Source organism: Myodes glareolus, chromosome 3, assembly GCF_982192425.1.
Source record: "Myodes glareolus chromosome 3, mMyoGla1.1, whole genome shotgun sequence".
NCBI classification, from domain to species: domain Eukaryota; kingdom Metazoa; phylum Chordata; class Mammalia; order Rodentia; family Cricetidae; genus Myodes; species Myodes glareolus.
The window spans coordinates 4,154,877-4,166,962 of record NC_142028.1 but is presented as its reverse complement, the minus strand read 5'-3'; the positions used below and the strand labels follow the sequence as shown (position 1 = coordinate 4,166,962).

The 12,086-nt window shown below is 45.5% G+C and overlaps 1 protein-coding gene across 1 annotated transcript in view; it reads right to left on the bottom strand.

Moving 5' to 3' along the window:
• The window catches only part of Tmtc1 (transmembrane O-mannosyltransferase targeting cadherins 1), a 204,997-nt gene that overhangs the window by 53,380 nt on the left and 139,531 nt on the right, over positions 1-12,086 (bottom strand). The window contains exons 10-11 of the mRNA XM_087903940.1: positions 9,161-9,328; positions 2,164-2,277 (exon numbers count right to left, since the gene is read on the bottom strand). Of these exons, the coding sequence (XP_087760066.1) occupies positions 2,164-2,277; positions 9,161-9,328 (282 nt within the window). The remainder of the gene's footprint in view (positions 1-2,163; positions 2,278-9,160; positions 9,329-12,086) is intronic.

Sequence of the window (12,086 nt, the reverse complement as noted above, 5' to 3'; positions counted from 1 at the left end):
TCTGTCTGCATACAGTAAAACTGACGGACCTGCCAGGTCAGATGTGCTCGCTGGTGCAAGAGTGGCCAAAGGTTATGGATTTAAGGATGCTTTCTAAGGCGGTGTGCACATGAAACGAAAGGGGCCCGTGCATCTGAACACTGGCCCTCAGGTGGAGCTGCTGTTTGAGAGACTTAGGGAGTCTTTAGGAGTCAGCGCCTCGCCGAAGGAAGGAGGTCACTGGGCGCTCTGAGGTTTACAGCCTGGCTCCACTTGCTTCTCCTCTGCTCTCCACCAACACAGTGGATAAATGCCACTGCCTGTGGAGTCTACATGGTCATTTCAGCAATCAGGAGACTGAGGAACTGACTCCAGACCTCACTGACTTTAAGTTTCTGCTTCCCCAGTGACTCTCTATCATGAGGTTTTCTTTGTGTTTTAACAAATAATGCTTGCCTGAAGATCTGAGTGCAGAGCTAAGCCACTAGAGGTCCGGGAGTGGTGGTTCACGCCTTTAATCCCAGGACTCAGGAGACAGAGGCACAGGGATCTCTGTTAGTTCAAGGCCACCATGGGTAATACGAGATTGAATCTGTCTAAAAGAGAAACAGCTCACACAAACCTGATCCCAGCACTTGGGATCCCACGTCTTTAATCCCAGCACTAGGGAGGTAGAGACAGGAGTGATAGGGCTGGACAGAGAGAGGAGTATAAGGTGGGAGCAGACAGGAGCTCAGTGCAGGCTGAGGAGACAGTCTGAGGACAGGATCGCCCCTTTGGTCTGAGCATTGGTAGACGTGAGAACTCTCTGGTCGCTGGACACTCTGCTTCTCTGATCTCTCAGCTTTCAACCCCTAATATCTGACTGCAGGTTTTTATTAAGAACAATTAGAATTCGTGCTAAAACCATCTTTCTTGCTGTAGTAAATACAGATAGCTTGAGCTGAACAAGGTTGGAGGAGATGAGCCTTGGGTAGGAGATGACCTCTCTCAAAAACGCCTAAGAAATAGCAGAACTGAATCACCAAGGACAGACAATTGCCACAGTGATGAATGACCCTGGGGTTTTTCCTTTTCTGTTTAACACAAAGAATGACAACCTATTTCAAAACAGAAAGTAAAACACTGGTATCTGCTGAAGGTCCTTGGGAGCGGAGTCCACACAAAAATGAAATTTTAAATCAGAAACATTTGGGATCTAGGCTGACAGAAATAAATAACTCACTAATTTCAGCACTGGCTTTAAGCTCTGATTGTCTTCCCTCATTCAGGGCATATATTTCTTCTAGAAGTAAACATTTATTTCTATTGTTTCACAGGAAAGAAGCAGAAATATTAGCAACTATAATTTTGTGGCAGCAACTGGCAGAGGATTTCACTTAATATAAACCTTTGGCCCCGCTGTGGGTTAGGGTCAGAATTGTCTATTTGAAGCTGACAGAATTCATAAACATGTAGATAATTTTTCTTCCACCGACTGTCCATGGCCTCCCTTCAAAAATGCATGAGACGCTGTGAAACATTTGATGAAGGCCAAAACATACGTTACAAATACCTGTGATGGAATATATCTTTGCTTTTCTTTTTCAGCTTTCTTGAAACATGTCTCAAGGACCATTTAGTCTCATCTAATCAGCAATTTCTAGGCCTCTGAAACTGTATCAAAACCAAGCGTACAGTGCCTAAGGAATGACCTCTGAGGAACCTCAGGCCTCCATATGGGGGGAATACATGTGTGCCCCTTAGCATACATGAAAAAGGGATAAGAGAGGCCTAAAGCGGTCAATATACATGCTGTTAAAGGTCCATTAGGACATGTATCCCCCCAAACTTACAGTGTACTTTTAACAAGAAATTTGCTTTGCAAATTTGCATAATCCAGCTGAGTATCATCCCACTATTATATGCAGCAATGACTTTATTATTATTATTATTATTATTATTATTATCATCATCATCATTATTATTACTTTGCAAGATAGTGAACAAGAAAGCAGAAGCAACACTGAGTACATTTGTGACAGACTTGAATACTGAGCCCGGAGACTCAGAATCCAAGAGCCCTCTTACTCCCTAGGGTGCGTTCATTGTCAAGAGAAATGACGGGCCTCACACCATGGGAGGAGAAGCGTAACGTGACCGGCCTTGGCACGGTATAAAGCAATGGCCTTCTGTGGTGCTTACTTGAGGGCGGTTCTATAGTGGTAGATGGCTTCCTTGTTCCGACCTTGGTCTTTTAGGAAGTTGGCGTAGTTGTAATGAACCTTCGCGTTGTGGGGCAGAGTCTGAACTCCAGACCTACAGAGGACATTAAGATAAAAAGAAAGAAAACAAGAATCACACTATTGTCAGGTTCTTTTGTGTTCTATCCCCAGTTTTATGAAGCTGTCTTTGAATGCCAACTGTTTTCACGTCCAAAAGGTTTCTGAGTGTTGTGAATTATGTGAGTGGCTGCACAGGGAAGGAGTGAAGGCACAACTGGATGATGAACAAGATGTTCTCTGCAGGGAAGCATGGGGCCCCTTCTCTCTGCTGGAGACACACCTGGGGCTTGGTAAGGTGTGGTCATCTTGGCTGAGGCTTTCTGTTAGGCGCAGCAGAACCCAGCTGCAGACATGAAGGAGCAGAACACTACCCGGACACAAAGCCTTGAGCTGTCCAGGCCAGTCTGTCCTTGCCAGTTAGAGCACAGTGTGATGTAAGAGATGATGAAGCTAAGTCAGACCCTGCAGAAGATGATACAGGCACTGCCCCTTGCTGAGGGATTCCGGGCATGCCCTTCTCTTTCATGTCTGCTTCGGGTGAAGGCTTTTTACTTACGGATGGAAAGTGAAGTAGCCTAAGTGATGTGTGTGCAATACAAAGGCACAAGAAGGCGAGGCGAGTTGGACTCCACAAAGGGAGAATGCACAGCTCAGCACCAACACTGCCCTTCAAGGCAAGGCACAAGACGAGTTCTGACAAATGCTGCCCTCTCTCCGTGACTTCTCTCTCTCTTTTCCCACATGCTGGCTTCCTCTTTGGGCATCAAGACACTGACTGACCCCATGCCCGTGTCTAGAATGTATGCAGCATCCCAGAAGTCTGGTGGCTTAAACCAGTTTACAGAAGTAAACGCTACAGTCATTCAGCATCTGTGTGGTGGTCACCTTGGCACCATGCTGTGCCAGGCGCTGGGATATAAAATGGCCAGGGAGTCTATTCTCAGAATCTTACAAGGGTGAGGCCATGCGGGCAGTTAGGAGATAGGGGTAGTGAAAGAAACTCTCATAAGTGGGTAGGGCTCAACAAATCAGTGAGCTCAGCCCAGAATAGCAGCAGAACTGAGCAGCCAACAAAGCTGAAGCTCTGAGAATAATTTCTTTTTCCTTCCTTCACTCAGTTAATCCATTTTTGGTGTGTCCTTCCTTCCTTCCTTCCTTCCTTCCTTCCTTCCTTCCTTCCTTCCTTCTTTCCTTCCTTCCTTTCAGTAATTTGGGATTGAGTACAAAAATGAATCATTACCAGAGGGCTGAATGTAGGCTGACATCTCTACTGATACGATTTATTGAAATTAATATTGCCATATCAAGTCTATGCTAACTTAAATTATTACAGAGATAATTATTATATAATTGATGAAATGAAGTTTGTGGAAGCATCAAAAGCCTTGCCAAGAAAGTGATAGGTCAGGCAGTGGTGGCAGACACCTTAATCCTAGCACTAGGGAGGCAGAGGCAGGCGGATCTCTGTGAGTTCAAGGTCAGCTTGGTCTACAGAGTGAATTCCAAGACAGTCAGAGCTACAGAGAGAAAGCCTGTATCAAAAACCCAAAAAACCAAATGAAAACAATAGCAACAGCAGCAGCAACAAAGCAAGTGAGAGTCCATTCAGCTAACCACAACGAAACATCACTGGTTACGTGACTCAAGGGACACACTGCCGGGTCACGTGATGACTCTATCTTCAACCCTTTGCAGAACTTCTGCACTGTGTCTAAAGACGGCTGAACTGGGTTTTGTTCCCCCCTGGAGTCTGCCAGGGCTCCATTTTCTAACCAGGCCCTCGGTTGCACTTATTCCCGGCATGTTGAAAACAACCATACTACGGAGCCCAAGCTCTCGGTTCACACTAATGATCCCATGACCATCACACCCAGCTATAGGAGCCTTGCGGTTTTATGTGGTCCCATTTCTTCATTTCTGTTCCCGTTGGCCTGTGCTCACCCTTCATTGTGACATCTGAGAAACCAGTGCCAGGGTCAGCATCAAATAACGTTCCCCCTTATTCACCATGATCAGGACATACTAACATAAGGCTGTTGGGGATATTATTTTAAGGTGTGTGACTTTGCTTATGTTGCATTTGTTTAATTCTGTAAAACTCTTTTACTTTGCCTGTCTAAAACACCTGATGGTCTAAAAAAGAAAAGAAAGGGAGGGCTGAACGGCTAGCGGTGAGGCAGGAGCAGGATAGGTGGGGCTGGTAGGGATGGGTGGGGCTGGCAGGCAGAGAGGATAAATAGAAGGAGAGAACAAGGAGAGGAGGATGCCAGGGGTCAGCCACCCAGCAAATCACGGAGTAAGAGTGACAGTAAGATTTACAGAAATAAGAAAGATAAATGCCCAGAGGGAAAGGCACATGGGATAACTTCTATAAATCTGGAAAGAAACAAGACAAGCTAAGGCCAGGTATTCATAACTAAGAATAAGAATAACCTCTGTTTGTGTCTTATTTGGGAGCTGGGTGGTGGGACCCCCAAAACGACAAAAGAGCAAAAACATTGTACTACAAGGCCCATGAATAGATGAACAAAAACCAAACTGTCACTTATATATACAACAGAATATTATTCAGCTTTACAAAAGGAGGTTGTGCACTGTGTGACACCAGAGAGGGCCTGGAAGACACTATAAAAGCCACAGGTAGGGAACATGCTGTGTCAGAAGAATTCAAACCCACAGGAGCGGAGGGCAGGACGGTGATAACAGAACGAAGCGAGGGAGACCCAGTTAGGTGGGGTGATCCTAGAGTTTGCTCTGGGCACCCATCATTAAAACATCGTAATCTTGTTTATTTCTATCACGCCAATGAGAGACTTGAGGAACCATATGTTCACCAAAACCAAATTAGTGTGGGCATGCACATCTCCTAAGTGCTGAGGTCCCAGCATCGTGTCAACAATCAGCATCTTGTTTTGTTTTTTAAGACTTATTTTATGTGTACGTGTGCTTTGCTATCTTGTAGTCTGTGCAGTGCCCTCAGAGGCCAGCAGAGGGCATCTGATTCCTTGGACCAGGAGTTACAGGTGGTTGTGAGCTGGGTGTCAGGAACCCAAGGTCCTCTGAAAGAGCAGCCAGTGCTCTTAACCACTGAGCTATCTCTCCAGCCCATACCGATCAGCATTTAACACATGCATTTTCCATGTCTCCCTCACACCTCTTATTGGTAGAGGACTTGAGAAATAGAAGAAAGAGTAAAAAGCAAAATACAACAACAACAAAACGGACACCTTCATCAGACGTCTCTCCAGGTTTAGAACACAGCTCATTTAGTTCACATTACTGAAGAGCAGGGTGGTAGAACCATCTCCAATTCGTAGCTAGAGACTAAACATTAAGGCATTACTAATGGCAGACAGAGCATCAGAGCAAAGCAAAGGAAAGCTAAATCCCTCCTTGGTTTTGGACCCTGCTTTGGTCCAAGGTTTCATCCTGCCACAACAGACGGTGATGCTTGTGTATGGCTCATCTTCAGTCAGACACTGGGCCGAGGGCCCGCCCACCACGTGTCATCATTTCACTCTCGGGCAGATGCCAACTGCTGTGCTCTGTCATACAGATGAACAGGCCAGAGTCTGGTAAGTATTTGGGCAGAAATTCCAACCAAAGCCAAGATCAAGCTCCTTGCTAGAGTTGGGTAGTAACTGATGCTGAGAGAGAGGATTCCAGCAACATTTTCTCTAAGCTGGCTCCCAGGTCCTCCAAGGAGTCTGTAGGGCCTGGTCTACCCTTGCTCCTTGGGGTGAATATTGAGGATGGTTTCTGGCCAGCCAGCTAAGCATCCTGTTTGCTCCTGTGCTCCCTCTGCCCTAGCTGGTGATTAGCTGTAGGGCATTGTTTCATCTTTGGTATGGTAATTTCCCACCTGCCTGGGAGGTAATCCTTTTGCAGCAGCCAAAGTATATTAGTTTTGCAAGAAGCTGAATAAAGTGGCATTTGGCTGATCTCGTTTCGAATGACCCAGGTCTCTTGTGTGTTTCTTTCAATCTCCAGGCCTTTGCCTGGACTTGTGATCGGTACAGAGGTGTGCGAACTGTGCCGAGAGGGTAACACAGAATCAGGAGGTACAGGAGTCCTCCTCTCCAGGTTCCTTCCTCTCTGTCATCCTGTGTCTTTCTCATCTATGCTCCCAGAACACAGGACAGTTATACTCTGAGAACTGCACACAGTGTTCACTCCACGGCAGACATTGTTGAAGGCCATTTCTTATGCACTGTTTTATTCTTACATCATATGTTAGATGATAAACACTGTTCTCTCTATTTTTCCATGAACTTTAAGGGATTTGCCCCAGAGAAAGCAGTTAAGCAGGTGAACTTAGCCGTCAGAAAGTCTAACTCCTGATGCTGCCTTCACTCTGTCCTGCCCCAGCAGCTGGTAGTGAAGTGTCCAAGTGGGCTCAGCATTATTCCTCACAGATGAAGTCGCATACACATCTAGCCTTAAAGAAGAAAAGACTCTACAAGCCTCCAGCTTTCCCAGGACTTAGACAGCGTCAAAGTCTTATTTAAAGTTATCAATTACTTTGATTGCCCCTGACACAAAAATTCACCTCATCTTCAAAGGCCTCCCAGGCCAAAGTCCCTTTCAGCACAGCTGTGGGGTGGTTGTGCTGTAGTGACCAACTACTCACTCCCAACAAACTTCCACTGAAAGGGACAGAAAGTTTGGGCTTCAAAAAAAAAAAAAGTCAGTGTGTGCTCCAGTCTTATTATTGTTGCTGTTTTTACTTACTGTTTAACTACCAGTGTTAACTGCAGAGGGTTTAAACTCTAGGTTGCTGTCCTGGGAGCCAACGCTCCCCCACACACAACCTAAGTTGCTTTGATTAAGGAGTAAATATCATATATGATGCCATCCCCAATGTGTGGCTTTCTTCAGGGGAAATGCTCGACACAATAGCAGAATGGCTGGGAAGTGTTTCATAAAAAGTCAACTACTGAAAGTGAGAGAAAGATCAAACTGAGAGACCAGGAGGAAGCTCTGTGTCTGAACTTCAGTGCCCCTGGACTGAGGCATGAGGAGGGAGGGGCCTCTGTTCTGTGAGGACCACAGTGAACAGGAGGCAAGGGTAAAGCCCAAGAGTTCCTTATCAGGACTGTGAAGGGAAGAACACATTTAAACAAGCAGAAATGAAACAGCTGCAAGGTAGGAAGAGACTTTGTCTTCAGTGGTCTAGCCTTGGGTAAGCCTTCAGCTATGAACAGTCCTAAGGAACTCACTGGGCCACCACAAAGGGAAGAGGGCTGGAGAGGCCCAGATGTGTAGAGCAGAGCTGCTCTTACAGAGGCCCTGTGCCTGATTCCAAGCACCCACATGATGACTCCCAACAACTTGTAACTCCAGTTCCCAGGAATCCGATGCCTTCTGCTGACTTCTGTCGGCACCAGACAGATATGTGGTGTGCAGACATGCATGCATACAAAATACCCATACACATAAAATAACAATCTTCAAACTTGTTTTTTTTTTTGAAAAAAAAAAAGAAAAAAGAAATGAAAGTAGACAGGGTGTTAGTGTGGAAGGAGGTGATCACTGGACAGGACACAGAAGACTGAACGCAAAATGAGTGTGCTCAAATCCTTTGTATTCACGCAGAGAGTGTCAACACAAAACCCATTGTTACATCTGGTAAACAGTCGCTCTGTGGGACTGTGCTGCAATGACACCCAGACAGGCACTCTAAACTAACTACGCTAAAAATGCCTATGTTGCAGGGTCATAAAATCAAACACATTCTCATTCTATCCTTTTCTTTTCTTCTCTTTTCTTCTCTTTTCTTTTCTTCCCTTTCTTTCTTTTCTTTTCTTTTCTTTTCCTTTCTTTTCTTTTTTTTCTTTTTTGAGACAAGGTCTCACAGTGTAGCCCTGGCTGTCCTGGAACTCTATGTAGATCAGGCTGGCCTCGAAGTTACAGAGATCTGCCTGGCTCTGCCTTCTGAGTACTGGGATTAAAGATGTCCACAACCACACCCAGCCTCAGACACATTATTTTCAAAAGGTAGCAGAGCCCGCTGAACATCTGCCTTATTCCTCCATTCATTCATTCATTCATTCACACATTTACTTCTTTACAACTAATACTAATATTCGTACTTTGGACAGGATGAAAGCTATAGATTAACACACACACACATGTCTATGTAAATATGCACACAATGAACATATGTACACGTGCAAGCATATATACACATGAACATATGTGCACGTGCATATATGCACATGTGTTTATATATAATATATTTACATATTTATAAACATATACGCATACATTCACATATATGTATATATACATATAACATATATACATAAGCACATCAATACACACACTCACGTATGAATGATGCTAGGGATCTAACCCAGTGTGCTTGGCAAGTGCTCTACCCCGAGTTGCTAACATGCTTGTATTCAGAAAAATATTCCATCACAGAGGGGAAAAAAAACACACCAGAAAAGGAAGTCTTTTATTTCCTCACCTAAATTAATGTTTAAGATAAGCGATGATGAACAGTGAGGCCATGGATTATGATTTAAAGATCTGGAATTTTCCAGAGAAGTCACTGCCTGTCCTACCCTCCTGCTGTGTGCTCACCTTCCTCTTGCACCTGGCTGAGTGATAAAACGAGGCATAGAGAACTCATCTGGTGACTGATTTAGCCGCCCACCTCATCAGTGGCTGTTTCCACCCAATTTCACAGACCCGGAATCTCCTTCCTCTTATAAATCCACCCGGAGTGAGTGCATGTTAAATTTTATATATTACTTTTAAAATCCTAAAATTAAACCCCCCAAACTTCAAATTTATTAAAAGTGATTTTCCAGATTAGCACAAAGTGCCATACCCGCATTACTTCACTCGGAAACAAATCTGTCATCAGCAAGAGAGCGGGATAAAACGTACATTTACCTGCTCTGTCATACCTGAACAAGGACTCTCTCGACAACCAAATTTCATTCTGTTTCACGGTTTTCCAGGAAAAAAGCAGTAGCAGCAACACAGTAGACGCCATCAGGGAGGTGGCCCCACACCGGCTCAGCCCAGCACACAGCTTGTTCAGTCCATGCACGAAGAGAATGCAGTAGCCCATGCTGGAACACAGCACAAGAGCAGGTCACTGTGGGCCAGGGGTCACTGTGGGTCAGGGGTCACTGTGGGTCAGGGGTCACTGTGGGTCAAAGGGGTCTCTGTGGGTCAAAGGGGTCTCTGTGGGACAGGGAGTCACTGTGGGTCAGGGGGTCACTGTGGGTCAGGGAGTCACTGTGGGTCAAGGGTCACTGTGGGTCAGGGGTCACTGTGGGTCAGGGAGTCACTGTGGTGGTTTAAACAAGAATAGTCCCCATAGGCCCATGTATTTGAATACTTTGTCACTAGAGGGTGATACCATTTGAAAGGATTAGAAGGATTGGGAGGCGTGGCCTTGCTGGAGAAAGTATGCCACTGGTTTCAAAAGCCCATGCTGGCCTTAGTCTCTTTCTCTCTGCCTATATATCAGGATGTAGCACTCAGCTACTACTTTAGCTCTGCCTCTATGATACCACACTCTCCACCATGATGATAACGGACCAAACCTCTGAAACTGAGTTGTCACGGTCATGGTCTCACTTCACAGCAACAGAACCATGATTAAGACAGCCATTGTGGGTTGGGTTTCATTATGGGTAGGTAGTTCCCCAAGCATGGTATCAGGCCAAACAGGCCTATCCTGTGCTAGAGGAACAGATATGAATTCTACTGTCACAGACAAGTGTGGGTTGTCTCAGGCACTAGCTCTCCAGTATTGGTGTGAAGCCATAGGTTCAATGCCTCAGGCATTGTAGTCCTACATGGGACCTGAGGAGACATGCTGATCCAGGCTTCCTCATGCCTCCATCACAAGGTGTGTTTGAATTTAGAGCCAGAGCCACCGCAGGTCCTACCCCACAGCCCAGAGGGCCATCTGGGAGGAATGGATTACCATGGAGGACCAGATGGTATGGGAGAATTGTCTGTATTCTGTCAATCATATTTTAAATAAATGCTGGTTGGCCAGGCAGAAAGTATAGGCGGGTCAACCAGACAGGAAGCAGAGGAGGGGTAATGAGAACAGGAGTATTCTAGGAAGCCCATTCCTCCCATTCCTGCCCAGACCACAAAGAAGCAAGGTGTAACCTGTCCTGCTGGAAAAAATACTGAGCCACGTGGCTAACACAGATGAGAATAATGGGTTAATATAAGCTATAATGGGCCAATCAGTTTATAATCTTATGGAGTCCTCTGTGGGATTTTCTTTGGGGTTTGCTGGCTATGGGGTACCGGTTGGGACAGAAACCCCAACAAGTAGGACCCCTCATGTTACAACCAGAGACAGCTAAAGTTTTTCTATTTTCCAAAGCCACCCACAGGCTGCCTCCTGAGCTGGACTGGTAAGGTTTTCTCACTAGCTTTGCCCCAGTTTCCCTAAGTCACATCTCTGAAAGCACATTGTCCCTCCCACTACTCACGCAGCTACAGAGGTCTTCCTGTTGGTAGAATAGTCTCCAGAGAACATAAAGTTTGCCAAAGGGAGTCCCCATCCCACCTCCATGGGGGCCAACAACTAACTTGAAGCCAGTGTTCCCAGATGTGGCCCCAAGTACTAAATTTAGTTGGCGCAGGTCCTTCAGCGCCTTATACAAACCAGAATGGTCTCCAGTACAACCAACAGTCTCCTCACACTGTAATGCCCATATTTGACCTTAGAGACGTGGCCTTGCTCTACAAATACAGTTTCTGTAGAACCGGTTGTGCTAATGTTACTTCAATGCCTGACCATAATGGCTGCTCGAGTGTGCAAGGTTCCTTGCTTCCTGTGCTTCTGCCCCAGTCAGGTTCCCCTACCCCTCAAACTAATCAGGATACTTCTGGGACCATGAGAAGGTCCATTGGAGTCCATTATTTCCTATACTATAATTTGTTTTTAAAAGAATTTTAATTTTTAAATATTACTGTGTGAGAATATCACTTGTGTGAAGGTCCAAGGATAACTCTGTGGAGTTGACTTTCTCCTCCCACTTTTCCACAGGTACTGGGGATCAAGTTCACTGGAGGGTCCACCCTCACTTATTATAATTTACTGAATACTATATATAAAACTATTACAGACACCAAGAACTTATCAATGAATAAGCAAGACTGTAATCATAATCCTGTGACATAGGCAAGAAACAGTAAATGAGTACATAGCTTAAATCTAGAGCATGTGTGTTATACTAAGCTCTATGAAAAAGAATCAAGCAATGGAAAAATGAGTATCTCAACATGATCAAATAAGAACTGCATATGAGAGAAGCCCTGAAATGCATGAAGAGCATGCCATACGGACATTTGCATCCCAGGCTCACTCTTGACAGTCTCCTCCACACAAAGACTGCTGAGGGGTGGGGGGCCATCATCTTGTGTGGTTAGCACCTTCTGACTCAGCACCATGGCTTCTCACAAAGCTACAGATGCCGTGGGCTCTTAATCCAAGAAGAGCTGGTAAAAAGGGTGGTTAAGGATGTCGGATGAGGTCAGACATCTAGTGGACAGAGGAGCAGTGAGACTAAGCCAGGAACTCGGACCCTGTACTGCCCTGCATGCTGCCCTGCTGAAGGGTCTCTGATGTGCAGGCTGGATCAGTCCCACCCACGGCATCACCTGCCTTTCGTTTTAGCTCTGTATTTGTGAGACCTCACCAGCTGGAGGAACCAGAGCTGCCCTAGGACAGAATAGCAGGAAGGAAGGGGTGCGACCCCAGCAGCTGCACAGCAAGGCATTGAAGTGTTGGTAGACAAGAATAAGGAAGTCAGTGACTGAAACCCTCACCAGCTTGTATATCCGGGTGCTACT